Source organism: Miniopterus schreibersii (assembly GCF_964146895.1).
Source record: "Miniopterus schreibersii genome assembly, chromosome: 13".
In the NCBI taxonomy this organism is placed as follows: domain Eukaryota; kingdom Metazoa; phylum Chordata; class Mammalia; order Chiroptera; family Miniopteridae; genus Miniopterus; species Miniopterus schreibersii.
In genome coordinates, this window is record NC_138113.1 from 32,867,086 (window position 1) to 32,886,398 (window position 19,313).

Below are 19,313 nucleotides of genomic sequence, written 5' to 3' on the forward strand. Positions count from 1 at the left end.
AGGTCCAGGTCCATGGACTCATCCTTGGTTCTTTTTTTCTTTTATCTTTCATATCCAAATCAGCAAACCTGGTAGGTCCTACCTCCAAATACATCCAAAGCTGACCACCTCTTTTGACCTTTACTAGTAACATCCTGTTCGAGGCCACCATCGCCTCTTGCCTGGATTGAAGCTATACCCTCCAAAACCCCTTTTTGTATCCTTGTGCCCCTACGGTCTGTTCTCCCTTAAGTAGCCAGAATGATTATTTCCATCTCGTGCCTCCCCATCTTAAAGACCAAAGTCCTTGAGATTAGCAGGCTCGCAGTCCTGCCTACCTCACCTACTACCATTTTCCGCTCGCCATTCAGCTCCAGGTACTCTGGCTTCAGTGCTCCTCTTCAAAAGCACTGAGTACAGTCCTGCCTTAGAGTCTTTGTTCTTGGTGTCCTCTCTCCCTGGAATAGTTTCCTCTCAGATACACACAGAACTCACTTCTTTCATCCTTCAGTCTCACTCAACTGTTACCTGATCAAGCCCTTCCTTGACACGATAGTTATCAGCACTCTATGCCCCCCCTCCTTTATATCTTTCCATAGTACTTATCTAAGCATTCATTTGTTTACTATTTGTTTTCTTACACTGGACTATAAGCTCCTTGAGGGCAGAAATATTTGTTTTGTTTGTTGAACACAGTTTGTAGAACAGTGTCTGTCTCATATTAAGCAATCAGTAAATATTTATTGAACACTCCGAGTACTACTGATACAACTGTTTTCTGAAATAAAGAAAATAGCTTTAATTATTAGATGTTCATGATTTTTATAGTTCTGGTTAGTGTGACATTGGGTTTATATCAGAATCATATACATTCAAGACAAGGATTAATAATGGTAATCCAAATAGTTGGAAAGCAAAGTAATCCCAGTGGAAAAATGATGATAGAATTTGGGCAAAATCTTAATTGTGACAGGATTGTCATGATGCTAAGTAGCTAACTTACTAAAGACCTAGTTTATTTTATAACTAGAGTCAACCATAAATGTTGAGCATATTCCTAACTAGAAACATGTCATTTCACTAACATGGCATCCAACCAAACCATAAATTTACTGGAACAATTAAAACTAGTCAATTTGGTTAAAATAGGGAATATGTGAATCTCAGATAAATAAAAATTCTGAGTTGAGTGATACTGGGAAATGGGAAGGCGACCAAGGTAAGACTTGGGTTCAGGATATTTATGAAGCAAAAGCAAAAGATTGATTTAAAAGATTAAAGCTAAACACCATTAATGTGTCTCAGGAATTATGATTTTAAAATGAAACATTTCTGTCATATAATTTTAAAAATCATAAGCACATAACATACTTTAGTAGAACTCACCAGGAGAAAGGAAAACCCGGAGGCATAATTTCTTACCTGTTCAAAACACGGACCCAAGATATTTCCAGATAGTGGTTGATAGGTGGTGCCCTTTTTAAAAAAAATACAGAATCCTATAATTTTGTGTTAGTTAGCATCGATCAGCTTTAACACTTAGAAAATCTAAATGGATTTTTTAGATTAAATAAGCAATTGACTTGCAGGTTTTCCTGTGTAAGCCAAAGTAAGGTACTGCTAAGTCTGTGATAAGAGATGGATTTTTCATTTCTCATATGCCATTTACTGCTCATCAGACTGACTATAATTTTAAAAGAATTTTTGTCTCTAAATGTGTTTACACTTTCACCTGCTCTTGTAACACCCCACTCTTAGTTTCTGAGGAAAAGGTGACCTTATGCCTTTCTAAACTCTACTTACATGCTGGATCCCCCTCGTTCCTCTCCCATCCCCCATCCTGTTTCTTTATCCTTACGTCAGCATTTAGTGCCTTTTTTTTTTTTTTTTTTTTTGGATAAACATGGTAAATGTCTTCTCTAGCTTAATGTGGAAAGGAAAAAACCTCTCCTGCTACCCTCACATCCAGACTTAACACTTTCAGTCTCCATTTCCTCACTTCCCAGTAAGTTTTTACCCTGTCATCTCTCGCTTTACCTCCTACTCTTTTCTTCAGCTATTCTGGGAAAAGTGACCTGAGACACCCTCCCTTGTTAATCCTAGTATCTTTTTATCAATCTTTTATGCTTGAACTGTCTGTAACCGCCAGTCCCATTGAGTACTCCCTCTTGGATACCCCTCCAAGGTTGCTGTGGTACATAAGATTCTTGTCTGAGGTTGATTCCCTCCCCCCCCCCCCCCCCGCTGAGTCTCAACCCTGGCCCCTCAGTTGGTGCTGTTTTCCCCAGGGTGACCTTATCAGTGCCACAACTTCAGCTTTCTCACAGTATCTGGATGCCTTTATAAATTGCATTACTGTTTACCCTGCCATCTAAGATATTTAAAAGAAGCCTCTCACATTCGTACTTACTCATCAAGTCCTTTTGAGTCTGCCTCCCCAAAACCTCTTGCATCCGCCCCTCCATTGCTGCTGAGTTAGTGTAGGCCTTCCTTCTTTTTCCCCAACAAGAATCTCTCTTCCATCTGCTCCAGTTAAAAGGAACACCCTGCTCCCCCTTATTGTCTGTTACGTAGTTGTCCTTGAAAAAGCTTTCCCAGGCCACTGGGCCTGCGTGCCTTTCACGTACCCCTGCTCTGCCTGTGTTCTTGAAGACGGCTCTGCTGTGAGACTTGGCCCTGCCTCCCTAGCCGAGGTGCAGCGGTTCACGCCCTGCTGGGGAACTCACTGGCCACAGTCACTTAGGGCCTCTGCTGGGGAACTCGCTGGCCACAGTCACTTAGGGCCCCTGCTGGGGAACTCACTGGCCTCAGTCACTTAGGGCCTCTGCTGGAGAACCCGCTGGCCACAGTCACTTAGGGCCTCTGCTGGAGAACCCACTGGCCACAGTCACTTAGGGCCTCTGCTGGGGAACTCGCTGGCCAGTCACTTAGGGCCTCTGCTGGGGAACTCGCTGGCCACAGTCACTTAAGGCCCGTCCCGTTCATGTTTGCGACTCCATCCATTAGCATAGTCCCTGGCACAGTCGGTGCTGAATCAATGGCAGCTATTCTTAGAGAGTCAGGGGTGACACTGACACAAGAGTGATTATTAAAATGTGGGCAAGGATGTGGTTCTTAAAGGGAAAGGTACTTAGCAGGAAAAGCACTGACGCCAAGGTTATCCAGCTCGGGAAATACTTTACCCTCTGCCTCCCGTGGTGTCGACTGTATTAGGTAGAAATTTTATGGTTTTAGGATTGTCTCATCTGTGGCAGGTTTAGTCTCATCTCCCCCCCCCCCCCCCCCCCGTGCATTCCCTCGGCACCTTACCGTTGCACAGACACTGGAGTAGTAATCAAATCACGTGCCACATTTTTTAATGTCTAATGTGCAATGCACCATGTTTGGTGCTGGAAATAATACAGAGGGGAATGAGAGAAAACTCTTTCTCAAAGAGGTCAGTCCTTTTCTTTTGAGGGATAACACACCTATAGTAAAGTGCGTGAAGTGGGTTAATTTTAAGTGTACAGCTTGAATATTTACATACATAGTCATTTCCAGCACCCAGAAGTTTCTTTCACTCCCATTGCCAACCTACCTACTCAAAACCCCTATTCTGAGTTCTGTCATCAGTACCTATCTTAACAGCCATTTGAAGTGGTAACTGGGCTTCTCTACTCAAAACCTTGCTTAACAGAAAAGCTGGATGTCAGTTTCTAACGTAATACTTCAGAAAAACTATACTGTTAAAGACTAGGAATTGGTGATCTAGGCTGCCTAGTAGCACTAAATAAATTGTTATGTTATAAACTGATTTATTGAGGGACTAAAGAAATGTCCATGGGATGTTTAAATAGCATGGAGAAATGGAAAGGATGGGGACTTTTTAGTCAGACATCTGGGTTTTAATCTTCAGCTCTGCCACTTAGAAGTTGTTTGATATTTAATAAATCACACCTTCTCTGAGTCTCTCTCTTCAGATGTAGGTAGGCTGGGCATTACCTGCCTACCTACAAGGTATGTTGTAGTAAATAAAATAATGCATAAGAAACTGTATAGTGCTAATTGGATACTGTTAATAAACCATCTGTGTATGTCTTGTGGCCCTGATTAATCTCTAGTCCAAACACTCCTTCCAGTGGCAGAGTGAGAAAAATCACTATGGACTAGATTTCCATAGCAGGAATCCTGAAATCAGTTTCTCTTTAGAGTGACCAGCTGTTGCCCAGGTCTGGAGGGCCTTGCCTTGGCCGCCTTCTTTCCAAAGCCGTTTCCAATTGTGTAGCAAAGATAGGTCAGTTAATGACTCCAGTTCTGCAATTCTGTGACTTTTAATTTCTTAGCCCAAGTTGATTATGAATCAGGAGTAGCATGACTGTCTTCCTGAAAAAGGGTCTCATAGCTAATGAAGTGGCCACTGTAAGATTTCTTAACCTGTTTTATTTCTAGATGTTGAGTAAGAAAGGGAGCAAAATTAGGATTTTTTTTCTTTTTAATCACATATAATAGAAAATTTATAAGCCCAGGAGTGGGTAGCTCATCAGAGATGAATGTAGGGGTTGTCTGTATCCAGTTTCATGCCTTTATTTATGTAAGAATTAGTCAAATTAATATTTTAACTAATATATCTTAGCAAAATTTAGGTAAAGCACAAACTTAACATCAGTGGATAAGATCGAATCACAAAAGTAATCATATCATTTTTTTTCATGCAAACCAAAGCTTAGACCACCCCCCAAAAAAAGACCCCATCATGTTTCCATTACCCCATTAATAAACAAAATATAGATGTAATTTATAAACTATTTTTGTAAATATTTCCAATTTTTTTATCCTGAATGTCTGTGGCTCCAGAAGAAGAAAAAAAAAAACACCTGCTAGTAATTATCTGTTTAAAAGGAGTGGAATTTATCACACTCTAATATTAATCACCTGCTTCTACAACTTCAGTTACTATTGGACTTTCAAAAATTTAAATAATTACCAAAAAAATTCATTAAACACCTCTGTATGAACAATAATACACAATAATTCATACAAAATGTTGGTGCTTCAACAATCGAGTTTTCAGAGATAACAGCAGGTAAATAAAATACAAATTGGTAAAAGTATCAAATACTCATCTTGCCTGTTTTCCTCCTCAAACTTTATTGTCTAATCAAACCATTACGGCTTTGTATAAAATGTAGTAAGAATTAGATGAGGTTGGAGTATTTTGGGATCCATTTGTGGAATTCAATCTCAGGAGACATCATTGATGACACACTTGATTTTATTGGATAATTAGCTGGAAATGTGGTCACTGGTACACAGTTCAGGTAGCTTTAAGGCGAAATGGAAAGGGAACACAACAAAGTTTTTGGGTAATGGCATTCTTAAATGCATGGTTCAGACCAGAGGAATCCTTTAGAGATGATTTCTGTTTAAAAAGAATGTACTTAAAAATGCTTTTGACTATGATGAATCCATATCCCACAGAATGGCACTATTATATTTTTGACTTATAATTTTTTTAAGTTCTCAGATACTGTTCAGTTATTTAATTGTTAAGCATTCTATCAAACTGAAATTATTTTAAAACTGGAAAAAAACTCTTTTATTGTACAGAATATTGTCTTTGTAATATCTTTGTATACAGTGATTTTTTTTTTTTCTTGGTAATATAATAAATGGAAAAAATTCTAAAACCCTTACTAAAATTTTGTTGCTACTTGACTTTAAAAATATCAACGAGATGTTCTTTGTATTTATAGCATCTTCCTCAGAGAAAACTAGTTTGGGTTGCTTAGAAACACGAGGCATTTTAATGGAATGCTGCAGCTGAATATACTTGCATATGTAACTGTCCTTTGAAATGACAGATAATTTTACAGAGTACTGAAAAGCCTTTTTAAAAGATTTTTATTTTCTGCCTTCCTGAATTATTTCCTGCCTGTTTCTCTTCCTTCCTGAATAACTGAGGACAAAGCCGTTCGCTTATTGTGAGCAGGGCACAGGTAGGTACCTCCACAGCGGGTGAAGGTGACCCAGTGTGGGGTGGCAGTGTGCCCAGCCTGAGAGAACGTGTGGGGGGAGCGGAGGGGCGTCTCAGTGATCTGACGTAAGGGTGCCTCCATAGGGGACTATTCGTGAGGGGCCTCATCTGTTAATATATTAAAGCTAATGCGAGCCATATTTCTCACTGAGAAAGAAATGACAGATATGGAAGGGAGAGCAAACTAGATAAGGTTGGAATTGGAAGTACTGGAATAACTCATAGTTTTCAATATGTGTAAAGAAATCCATAGAGGTAAGCATGCCATGAGCGGGCTTGGGAGCAGTGACATCACAGTAGCGATGCGCATACCTACTGCCCGGATTTTGGTTTCTAAATATCATTTTCTCCTAAAAGGAACTCGTTTCACTAGTTCCTCTTAGTGAAATAGCCCATTCCAGGGCTGGTGCAGGTGAAATACAAGAGGAGCCTGGATGTCTTTTTGTATTAAAGTAAGAACATTCTCTGAGAACGATGAGGTCATGTCAAAAGGATACAGGACTCAGCTTGGCGGGGCATCTACTCATCAAATCAGTACTTAGAAATCAAAATAAACATCAGTAACAAATTATAACCCATTGAATAAAACAGGAAGCCATGAATCCACAGGAAGGAAAACTTACTCAATGCCAACCAATAAATGTAAAAGGAATTAGAAAATGAGTGTTTGACAGACATTGTGGTAATAATCGATTCAGGTTAGTATCTTCGATGAATGCTGAAACTAGTGAGTGGAAGCTTGATGGTCTCTCTATAAGATTTATTAATCAAAGGGGGAAAAGTGGAAGAGCTTGGCAGACACTATCTTAATGAACTGATCAAAGCCCAATCATTGGTAACAGCACAAATCAAAATTGTGTGACACTTGATACGATGCAAGAAGAAGGTACTCTCTCTTCTGTGGTATTCTTGCTAGAAAGCTACAACCTGCATCTATTCATGAAACACCAGGCAAGCCCAAATTGAGGAACAATCTACAAAATAACTGGCCTGAAATCTTCAAAGTGTTAAAGTAATGACAGTCAAGGAAAGATGACCTGTTTCAGATTGGTGGAGACTAAAGAGAGAGCTCAATGCAAAGTGTCAGGGTCACTCTGACTGCAGGGTCAGGTCAGTTCCTGGCTGGGATGGTTATGCTGCGGTGAATGAGAACAGCGTCCTTGTTGGCAGGAATTACGCACGAGTGTATTGGGGGGATGGGGCATCGCTGGCTCAATGTTCAGGGAAAAAAGTTTCTTTGTACTTTTCTTGCAATTTCCCTGTCGATTTGAAATTATTTCAAAATTAAAATTTTTTTTAAATATCATAAAAGAATTTTTTCCATAATGAAAAAAGGATACCATTTGAAAAAATCAACTCAAAAGCTTACCTTGAGGTTCATTCTCTTATGTGGATTTAAAAATCCAAGAATGAAGCTCCAAAAGAAAATATCTACCTAAGTAAGATGTTTTTCTCTTTGGAAATGGAAGTTTAACTTCTAAGTTTATTTCACATAATTTACAAATGTAACCAATTATCTTATTTAGGAAATTTTTCATTTTACCAACTTTATTTTTACTTTTCCAGGTATTTAGAGTTGATGTTTTCCCTAAACTAAACCACAGGCTATATTTGGGACAAAGAGATGCCATGAAGTACAAAGAGCCCTTTCTCTAAGTGTTATTTAAAAGACTTATATTAAACAAAGCTATGAGAGATCACAAAGCTAATTTAAAATACTTTCATGTAGGCAAAACGATAGTCTTCTCATTACTTAATGTTTCAGTTCTGCATAATCAAAGACCTACATCAATTTAACCTCTGCCTCATAATTATATGAAGATTTGGAATAAATATTTACAACTAAAGTTTACTCTTTGCTTGAAATTTTACACAACCTCAGGAATAGAAATTTAAGAAATAGAAGTCTTCTCATTTATGCTGGCTAAGGAGGTTCTTAATTCTCCCATTTCACAGATCCACTGAATTCAAAGCCGAGCCAAAAAGAAACATGCAAAAGACTAACTTTCCAAATTACTTAAATCTCTGTAGCAAAATTTCCCCAGAAACAGAAACATTCACACGAAAATTCTTACCTTTTTATCAAAAGTTTATTTCTATTATCCCTTTCTCATTTTCTGGCATTTAAAATAGTGAAAAAAAATTGTTTGCTATTATTCACATAATGAAATTTCATGTCAAACCACTTTCCTGATTTCTGAAGTGAACAGTCCATCTTCGTATCTATGAATTATGTTTAATGGAGGGATGGGACATTGAGTAATCCGGTACTATCCAAGTCACAGGTGTCCCAAAGCTCACATAGTTGAATCAGGGAAATGGAAATTACACTTAAGTGTGAACTTTTAGTGAGACTCCTTTCCGAAAGTTTTCTCTTAATGACTCAGATGTTTTCTTTAGGTTTTGTTCATTTAATGTTTTTTCCTCTTCATAGTACCAACTGATGATTAACTTACTAACAAATGGTAATCACATGAGATCCTATGACACACACTTGGGCTATTTTCGGGTAAGCTCTTTGATTTGGCATCTAACTTCCAAAAGTCAGTTTTCATGGTTATAGGCATGTAAGTGACATCCTCAGCTGCCTCCTGCACACGGCCTGTGCTCGGGAATAAGGTTTGTTAGGAAGGGCCTACAGACCAGGAAACTTCAGTTCTGGTCTTAGACGGAAAGAACTAACAATTTTAGACAAATCACTTAACTTCTGTTCTTTGGTTTTCATATTTATAAAATGGAGATGACAATATCCTATCTACCTGATGAGGATGTTTGAGGCTAGACAATGCATCGAAGCATCTGGAATAATCTCACCTACCTCTGTTCGGCAATCTCCATTTTTCATAATCTCATCCCTGGCACTGAAGAGAATTATTGAAGGCACTTGTGTCTCCTTATTTAAAAGGTTTATTAAAGTCTCTTACCACTGTATGCCTCGATTCCTAAGGTTTTATTTTCCCTCCCCAGGAAAGGTATTGACAATTTTAGATTGTCAAAATAGTAACTTGAAGTCATTAGCATTTGTGACAAATCACACCGAAAGTACCTCTATGGGTAATAGCTTGCTAGAAGCTTACTGCGAAAAAGACTAATGGTGTCAGGTTTGCATTCGATATCTTATTATAAGACACTGTGCTGCATAAACATACATATAACATCAGCATCGTTTTAAAAATTTAGAACATGATTTTAAAGGTAGGTATTTCTCTTGTGAAGGGAAGTTTTGCTGAAAGAAATTACAGCTTCTTAAGATTAGCAGAGAAGGTATCCTGTCTGTACCTCTCTGAAGGAAAGACTTAAAGTAGGGAATGGTTTCATTATTCATGGTTTCTTGCAGGGGTTGGCGAGGGGACAAGAAAAGTCCTAAGACATCCTTAGAGCAATGTAACACATTATATGCATACTGTATATGGATCCTGAGATGTTACAAGTTTAAAAATAAATAGATCAACATGATCTAACTAGTTTCCAAGACACCATCGCGGTGGGTAAACAGCCATTTTACAGTGTGTGCTGAATGGACGTCCACAGCGGGCCACGAAAACCCTACTGTTTCCAGGTTTGAAAGCTAGTCATCCAGAGCAGGCGGCCAGTCAACATCTACAGACTGGAAAGAAGAAAACAAGTCATTAAAACATATCACCGTTCTAGGAACCATTTGCTGGTGGTGCTGTGTAAATGTAATACTTCTAATAGACCGTGACAGAAGAAACTGACTTAGGGTTCTTGGGCCTGTGGTCTGTTGCTGAGTTTATGGACTATCCAGTCCCTCAGCTGGTTATTAATTGTGCCTTTTGCCTGATTAGAGACTAGAGTACATTTAAAATTCGTTAATGTTATTTATGGGTAAAGTAGCGAACAAATTCAGGTGGCAACACCAGCTTTCTCTCAGAAGTCTCAGAAACCTTTATACTTCTGATCAGTTTCATTTTCCCATATTTTCTACTCACCCTGGCCTGGCTCTTCTAAAACAAAACCTTGAGCTTCAAATCATAATGAAATTACAGTACCAGGCTACTTTGTGCCACATTCCAGGCCTTAGAAGTATAAAATTGCACCTCATCTTAACTACCCTAGAGGCCTAATTTAGGGGGAAGTTTTTTTTAAAAAAACAACAACACTGTACCCGTGTTGCTTGAGACTAAGTTTAAAACTTGAACTGATTTGCTGAATATAGTTTTAAATTAATCTATGAGTCACTTCACATACCAGATTCAGAAAAATTTTATAGCAAAAGCCCAAATACCTATTGCATATGTACGTGTGCATCTTTTATAAATCCCAAGGAAATATTTTGGTTCTGTTTCAGAATATAGCCATATACCCAACACCCATAGATAAGTAAATGGGTGGTTTCTCAAGCCTGAAAACTAAACGTCACTGATCACAATCTTGCATGTGAGGGGAGGCAGGGGGTAGGTATGTTGTAATGTTGAAAAAGCTCTCCAGGTGATTTTACTGGATAAGCAGGACTGAGAAACACTGGCCTGTGGCTCTTTGACACTCCTAAGCTGTTCTGAGAAGGTAAAGGAGACAAGGCAACTGGGATTTTCTCTAACAGAAGGTTGCCCGTCAGAATGACAGTCTCACTGAGGAGGGTACCTGCAACCTTGAAGAGGCCGTCGCTGGCTGAGCTGGGAGGTCTGACCTGAACGCACTCAAGGGAACTGCTGGGAAGGTAATAATGTGCCGGTGCTGGCGTGGTTACCACAGCCGCCTTTACACCAGGCAACTAGACCCACTTCTTTTTCTAAAAATTCCCAAGTACGAAACGTCTCCTAAAATTTTTGTTGTGGGGGTGGGTAGGGACTCTTCCTAATGGGTATTTGTCAAGGAGCACAACTTGTGACTCAATACCTACTGATGCTCAAATGAGAAAAATATTTATGGAGAACTTCCTGAAAGATCCATTCCATTCATTTTTCTAAATACTTATGAATTTAATTTTGTTTCAATTCAGATTATAAGAGTGGAGAATTTGGGCCACATCATAGGGATCCCTTATAGAACTGTTTTTACTAATAACCATCGGCTCATGCCATTTTCTACCCTTGTCCTGAATACACATTTCTGAGTAGGCTGCCTTTAATTCTTTATCTGACAAAGTTGGTATGGAAATGAACTATGGAGTCCAAAGGACATATGAAGGGCACTGGCAACTTCATTTCTTTGCTTGGCTTAAGGGTTTAGATCTCATGCCATATATAAAGAACAATTAATAAATTAGCTATATATATTTGCAAGGGTCATAAATGAGACCTTATCATTTTTTTAAAAGATATAAAAACTCTAAGATAGACCCTCCCTGCAATATAATGCTACGGTGAGATTTTGACGATTTTCAAACACCTCTTAAGGTAAGTAGTGCTATTTTGGCTTAATGTCAAAAAAGCATAACTTTGAATTCAAGGTGCAGATGGGTGTTTCCACAATAAAAGGTTTACCTCGACGTCCAGCTCAAGAATGTCTGCGGTCACATTCATCAGGGAGCCGATGTTGGGCTTGGTTCTCCCGAAGTCCCCATGTACAAACTCTTTAATGTAGCTGGAGTTCGTTTAAGGAAAAAAATAAGGTAGCCGTGCAGTACCAATTGCTTGGTGAGCTTTGATAGGTGAAATAACAAAAGTAAAAATGTTACAAAAGAGAGGTTATTTCTGAGCTGTGACTTGGGATGTGTGTCTTAGAAAAGAAGCTACGCAAACTGGTTCCTACCAACCTGGTAGCCAACATCAGGACCCAGGATTTGTGTTTACCTCAAACTTACCAAGAGTCTTCATTTTCTTTTTTCTTCAGCTCATCTCTGAGGGCCAAGGTTTGGGTATGGGTTTTCAAAATCAGCTGCAGATATGCTATATATTTTTTCAAATCTTAGCTATTTTTTTCTTTGCCACAATTTCCATTTTGACATCTTTCTTGTCCCATTTTTCAATAATGGCAGCTGGTATCTGCCACAAGATAGGTTTCCACAGTCACGAGAGTGACCTCAGTGAGGCTTTCCTTATAACGTGACCCAGTGACACATGGCAGTAGGATGGGAGGGACAGTAAGACAATTGAGTCCTGATGAAGCCCTTCAGAAGGATTATCAGAGGACCTAAGTTCTAGTTGTTTTGCAAACATGGTTAGCAAGAGAATTAAGTAAATTCTCTCCCTCTCTCTCTTTAAAGAGGCAACTTTGTGTTTCACTCATAGGTCTTCAAATTTTGAAGTCAATGACCAACCCTAAAATTAGTTACTAATAAGATTATATTAACATTCCTTACACAGGACTCTACTACAGCCTTGACAATCTTTATCTGAAAGATATGTTTTTGCCAGCATTCAGTAAAAATTCATTCACCATTATGTTGTCTATAAACCAGCACTTAGTGTAAAAAATTAATATAATTTGAATAGGAAAAATAAGTTTGCTCTCAGATGATGAATTTTTTTAAAATAACACCATAATATGCTGACATATCCTCCTCACTTTCTGAAAGTTTATTCACTCAACTTTCACCAAATGTTTTGACTCAAACATAAGACATGTAACTGTCTTCTTTGCTAAACTCAATTACTTAACAACTATCATTCTTTTCCTCTCACTTTCTTTAGAAAATGCTACTTCTGAGTAGCAGTGATGAGAGGAGATGACCCAAAACCCCAGAATAATCAATTATAAGGTCTAGAATGATTCTTAATCATACCCAGAGGGATGAAGTATAACTCAAATGAACTAGTTCAGTGTACTGAGCAATATATGTGAAAAATTCACATACTTTTGTGTATAACCACATGGTAACTAAAGCTTTACCAAACAGTCTGTCTTAGCTAATGCCTTAAGTTACATGTACCTGGCTGGTTCTAAAAATATTTAATGAGATTGAAAATGTACTAGCTTCACCAAAATACCATTGCATTTCTCCCTAGCACACCAAAACCAAAGCTGGGATTAGGTAAAAAGGATTGTTTTTTTAAAAGAACCTGCGATTTCTTTGGATTCCCACCCACATTCCATCTATAATAGGCAGATGTGCTCCAAACATCAAAGATACTAAGATCTGCCCACTAGAGAGACCATCCCTTGTTCCAAATGGTAAAAACTTAAAAGATTTTAGAAGTAACCTATACCTGTTTTCAAGGGGGCACTCCCGGTCACTCCTGGGGTGGGATAGGGGAAACAGAGAGGTGAGGAGGTTGGTGGGGAAGGAGAGGCAGACTAATTTCAGCAATATAGTGTGAATGCTATTTGGTGATTAAAACTTGACATTTTTCCTCCTTATATCCGTAAGTATATCATTAGTTTTATACCAGTTCGAAGGCATTTTGTCACTCCATGCTATTACATCACAAAAGAAAATAAAGCCAAGAAACAAATAAAAACTAGGAGCACCTTTGAAAAGTAAACTAAAGCTAAGACTACAGCAGCTCTCTAATACTTTTTAACCAGCAACTCAGATCTGATACAAAACCATGCAAGGCCGGGTAGGTTATGACCAAGTGGTCAGCCTGGGACTATTCACTTGTTCTGGGCCAGTGGACAAAAAAAGAAAAGATCAATATGCAAAGTGGGGCCACCCCCATCTACTACCAGAGTTTAATCATCGGGGGCAAATGCTCAGAAACGATGAAAGGACTCAGATGTGGTCCTGAGTATGTGACTGGCAAAACGTGTCAGGACAGCAAAGGAATCGAGCCAAAGTGCTTCCTGAGTACTTATTGTGTGAGACGCTGTTTTAAAGATCACTTGAACTAGCTGCTGGCTCATGGTTTAAAATGCTGTTTTGAAAAATACACATTTAATGGGGAGGGGGACACTCAAACCAAAAAAATAAAAATCTTCGACCTGATCCTTTCCCTTCCCTCCCGTCCTGGCCCAGGCTGAACCTGTTTGAGGGCAGCCAAGCCTGCGGCGCCCCGGGGCCAGAGCTCTGGGCGGCTGAAAGGATACGTCCCCGCCTGGGTCCTCAGGCGCAGGCGGAAATGATGCTCGTCCACGTAGCGCGTGTCCATGGAGTGGATGACACGGGTCCGCACGGCCAGGGGCCTCCGGTGAAGGACCCGGAGCGGCGTCTTCTGGTCGATCTTTAAGTCCTAAGGAGGGGGTGATGCACAACCATGGAGCCGCCTTTGCTGCCCACTGAAGCTCATCTTAGCGCCCCCTTTGTGAGCGGTGGCCCATCACAGATGATTTCTTTAGAGGACCCCACTTATCACTGTCAGGGCAGGAACTCACTAATATCAGAGCAAACTGTAGAGCCCAGGGCGCCCACTCTGTGGGACTTCTCCTAACCAGGTCCACAGCGACTCGTCTTCTGGGCCTCAGTGCACCACTAAAACAGGCTGGGAGGTAAATGTTCCCCAGAGTCTCTTTTGCTCTAATGTTTAACAAATTGATCAGGACCCTGGAGTCCTGTCCTGCCCTTTACTTTAACAGCTCTCCCAAAAGACATGTTCTTAACCGTTTTTTTCTAACCCGACAAAATAAGCTAGTAGTGGGGACTGGAGGCTGGTGAGAAATGGCTGCGTTAGAAGGTGGGGCACCGGCACCCCTGTGTCACCAGCAGCGTGCGTTTTTTAGGGAGAACCATACCCCTGCTCACAGGGCTATTTTTTGGTTATGTGAAAGGATGTATCTGGAAAATCAGCAGTTGCATCACAGTTTTAGGGTGGTGTTTCCATATAATAATTACAAGTAAGTGTGTGCAATAAACAAGGACCTCTCAATATTTGTTAGCCCAGCCCAAGTTACTTGAGAATGATAATACTGTATGTCTTTTCACGATTCCGATTTTTTTAGGGACACGGGCTTGTTTTTCTCACAATTAGAGATTTCCTTTTATGTCACAAGATATGCATTAAGAAACAGAGATTAGTATTGTAAAAGGCAAACTCATTCTGAGTTTTAAAAATAGATATTGGGTATAACCAGAAATGTAGGTTCAGAGGGACTTTAAATTGTCTGCCGTTTCTTGTTGGAACAACTCCTTTCTCATTTACACGATCAGGGAGTGCCCGCAGCCATACTAAGAAATAGCTCTGTCTGGTCTCCCTCGATCAAGTTCTCCACCAAGGGAGAAAGAACAAGTTCTGACAATAACCACACTGGAAGTGGTGTGACTGCTTTTATCAAAACAGTGAGTCAATGGCCCCTCCTAACTCATAGGGGTTTTTTCAATTTTTACTTTTATTTTTTTCAATTACAGTTGACATTCAATCTTATATTAGTGTCAGGTGTACAGCATAGTGGTTAGACATTTATATAACTTATGCAGTGATTACCCCAATAAGCCTAGTGCCCACCTGACACCATACATAGTTATTACAATATTACTGCCTCTATTCCCTAGGCTGTACTTGGCATCCCCCTGACTAACTCATGGCCTTGATGAGTCTACAACTCTTCGATTTTAATAGCACTTTGTTTTGACAAGATAAGCTGTCCTCATAAGGTTTGACATTTCTCTGGCCAGTGAGACTGACAGGACAAGGCTGATCTTTTAAGGAATCTGTAACCATGTGGCCTCTAAAGTACAGAAACAGCTGGCCTTTAAATGAGTGACTAAGGAGTTCTCGTCTCCCCGTTTCCTTGACCTCTAGTCACTCCCAGGACTTTGACCCATGAGCCAGTCCATGGACGTGCTAACTGAGCTAGCACACCCACCACTGCTCTTAAAATAACACTCAGACCAATACACACTCATGTGGGTTTTTCGGTCTGTTTTTAGCAGCAAAAGAAAGCCAATCATCTGCTCTAACGTTGCGCTCTGACGTCCCCAGACTGCAGAATCTCAGAAACACATATAAGCGCACACGAATGATTTTTCCCCCTTGGAAGGAGGGTGCCCTTAAAAAAAAAAGGAGAAGAATAATAAATCTGAAGTGACTTTTTCTCAGAATGGGGCAGTGCCTCGGTTTTTGTATTTTATATACCAATAGGGATATTTGAAAGCTGTTGTAACCCTAACACTTAAAAAATGATCGGAAGTCAAGTAGTCTCTAGTCCCAACAGTCTACTTGGGCTGTGGACCATTACATCAGACCCTCTTACTCCTTAGGCTGTACCTGTAAAAAGCATCTTTCAGCAATATTTCTGAATTAACTCTACAGCTACCCCCAAACGCTGAATCTATTTTTCAAATGAGTTTGTTTTCCCCACAGCATTCTGAATCACTTGTGCACGTGATGAAGCTGAGGTTTAAATTTTTTTTCTGCAATCTTAAAGATATCTATCTATAGTATAATTATCATCCTAAAGGCCCTAGATGTTAGAGCCAAAAGGCCTTAGATACAGAATCACAACCTGAGAACTGGGGGGCCACTGGGGAAGATCCAGTCCACGCTCACTGCATAGATGAACTTCTATAAGCAGGTGCAGGTTTTCACCAAAACACTCACACTAGAGACCTTATTCCGCATTTCACTTTTCCCTCCCCATGTCATGGGTGTTCTTGCAAGTCACAGATGTAGACCCACCTTTAGCCTTTCTCTATTTTAGTTTTTTTAAATAGTTGTATCATATTCCAACTTGTTCTACCATTTCCTTATTAAAGGAAATTCGTTGTGTTTCCAGTTTTGTTACTGTTGATCTTGCCACTTTGAACAAAGTCAGTAAACATCCCTGTGCACATCTCCTTATGCGCCGGGTGTTATTTCTTCAGGACCGACTACCAGTAGAAGTGTGGGTAGAAGGCCAGTGTATTTTTCATTTTTACAGTCACTGCCACATTGTTTTCCCAAAAAGGCTGAAACACTTTACGTTTCTGCTGAATGTACGCAACTAGCCCTCTCCTCTGCTCCCACCAATAGGTGTTATTAGTCTCAGAGGAACAGAGTGATGGTCTTATTGTCACTTCAGTCTGGAGGCAGAACATCTTTTTGAATGATTCTTGGCCATCTGGAGTTGCTCTTTGTTCAGCTGCTTTGTCTATTTTTCTCTATTGGGTGTTTGCATTTTTCATAAGTACAAATCCTATTTATGGTATCTTTTGCCAACTTGTTTTCTGCATAGTCATACATATGTGTACACACACCTGTGTGTGTGTGTGTGTGTGTGTGTGAGTGTTCTTTTCCCCTTACCATTTGTCAGGGACATTTCCAACTTTGTCAACAAATACTCATCTACCACATAACTTCTGACTGCTGGCTAATAAGAGTCCATCATACAAAGCCATAAGATCAAACCAATCCCCTCTAGTAGGTCATCTAGGTTATTACAAAATATTGCCCATTTAAACAATGTTCTGATAACTAAATATGAACATCTTTGTGCCCATTTATGTTCATTTCTTGCATGTGGAAGCAAATTATCTTTATGGGAAGAGGTAGGGGCAGATGGGAAGAAACATTCAAACAGGCAGACCCTCTATAATGACACGCTCATGTGGAGGAAAACCTAGCACATGCCAAAAAATGAGTGCTCTATACATTTCCCTGCTTTATTTCTTTATAGCGTGTTTTATATATGGACTTAATCTTAGCATCAGTTCTATTAGATAAGTCCTATTTTATGTCTCTTTTGTACAGATGACCAAATACAATAGGAACATTCCTGAGTGTTTTCTGTGTCAGATACTGTTCTAAGCAACTTATGTGACTAAACTCATTTCATTCTTCTAAGTTGATAGACGGAGAAATTGAAGAGGTTAAGTAACTTGTCCCAAGTCACACAATTAAGAAATGCATATCCAGGATTTCCACCCAAGCAACCTGTCCTCAGACGCAGGCTCTTCATCACCAGCAAGGCCACCCCTCAGACGGGTTAGATGAGTTACTCAGCCATCTACCTAGTAAATGGCAGAGCCAGGATTGGAAACCAGGCCCCACAGCCCCCAATACCCATGCTCTGTGACTTGCTGGTAATAGACCAGAAGACAACGGACTCTTTTGTAGGCAGTAGAAAAATAAAATAAGGAGAATTAGGACACTTGGACTACCTTCATGTCATTTAGGAATGCAATGTCTTCCTTCCGTATCGCTGTATTCGTCCAGATCAAGGCACTGTAGGTCTTCGTCTTTTCTTCTTCACCTTCTTTCATATGTCCTATTGCCTCTCTAAACAAAAACAATACAGCAGAGTCTGTCCGGATACATAAAATGCACACAAGCCTTGCCCCAAACTTCTCTCTTTAAAAATAGCTTTACTGAGTACAGTTTACAGATAACCCCCCTCACTGTTTTAACTGTACAGTTGGGTGATGTTTAGTATGTTTACAGAGTTGTGCAGCTATCACCACAGTCTAACTGTAGAAACTTTCATCACCCCCAAAAAGAACCCCCACACCTGTTCGCAGCCACTCCCACTGCCCGTTTCCCCAGCCCTTGGCCACACTAACTGACTTCCTAGCTCTGTAGGTGTCCCTGAGCTGACCATTTCCCACAAAACGGAATCACACGATATGTGGTGGTTGGCGTCTGGCCTCTTTCACTTCACAATGCTTCCGAGGTTCATCCATGGTGTGGCATGTATTAGTATTTCATTCCCTTTTTTTCCTTCATTCCTTTTCATTACTAAATAATATTTCATTTTATGGATGGATATACCACACTTTGTTTACCCACGGGTATTCAGATTGTTTCTATTTTTTCTGCTATTAAGAACAACACTACCAGGAGCATTCGTGTAGATTTTTTGTGGGGATGTGCATGGTCATATCTAGAAATAGAATTGCTGGGTCATATGTTAACCTTTGGAGAAACCGCCAAACTGTTTTCCAAACTGGCTGCATTACATCCCATAGCATGTGTGGGTCCCAGGTTCTCCACGTTCTTGCACCTGCCAATTTCCATCCTTTTGATCACAGCCATCCTCGTGGATGTGACGTTGGAGCTCCTGGTTTCGAGCTACGTTCCCCTAATCATTAATGATATGAAGCATTTTTAAATGTGCTCACTGGTTTATTCATATATCCTCTTTGGAGAAATGTCCACTTAATCATGTCCCTATCATTAATTGGTTTGTTTTCTTATTATTGAGTGGTAAGAATTCTTTGTACATTCTGGATATAATTCCCTTATGAGATACATGATCTACACCTGAAACTTCCCTTTTGAATTTATCTCCAGTAAGTCTACTCTTACCTTGTGACAAGCTGTAGGTCACGGACTTGGATTTTGTCAGACGAGTTATTAATTTTCTGTAGTAGCAGAAAAAGAAAAACAATTAGCAACTCCAGGTCAGTCACAGAGTTGCAGAAACGTGACGATTTCCATGTCATGAAGTGGTTTACCTGCTGAAGTTCCTTAATTTCTTGTGAAGTGAAATGTACTCTATGAGGATTCACCAGCTCAATTGCAAAGGGCCTTCCTGGCAGCACACACCCCGCCATGAAACAGAAACGTGT

The 19,313-nt window shown here is 39.9% G+C and overlaps 1 protein-coding gene across 2 annotated transcripts in view; it reads right to left on the reverse strand.

The window, feature by feature from the left end:
* Positions 1 to 8,065: 8,065 nt before the first annotated feature.
* The window catches only part of PUS10 (pseudouridine synthase 10), a 52,469-nt gene continuing 41,221 nt past the window's right edge, over positions 8,066 to 19,313 (reverse strand). For both annotated transcript variants that reach the window (XM_081156760.1, XM_081156759.1), the window contains exons 13-18: positions 19,200 to 19,276; positions 19,051 to 19,106; positions 17,907 to 18,024; positions 13,922 to 14,064; positions 11,437 to 11,536; positions 8,066 to 9,599 (exon numbers count right to left, since the gene is read on the reverse strand). In XM_081156760.1, coding sequence (XP_081012886.1) covers positions 9,561 to 9,599; positions 11,437 to 11,536; positions 13,922 to 14,064; positions 17,907 to 18,024; positions 19,051 to 19,106; positions 19,200 to 19,276 — 533 coding nt within the window. In that variant the 3' untranslated portion in view covers positions 8,066 to 9,560. The remainder of the gene's footprint in view (positions 9,600 to 11,436; positions 11,537 to 13,921; positions 14,065 to 17,906; positions 18,025 to 19,050; positions 19,107 to 19,199; positions 19,277 to 19,313) is intronic.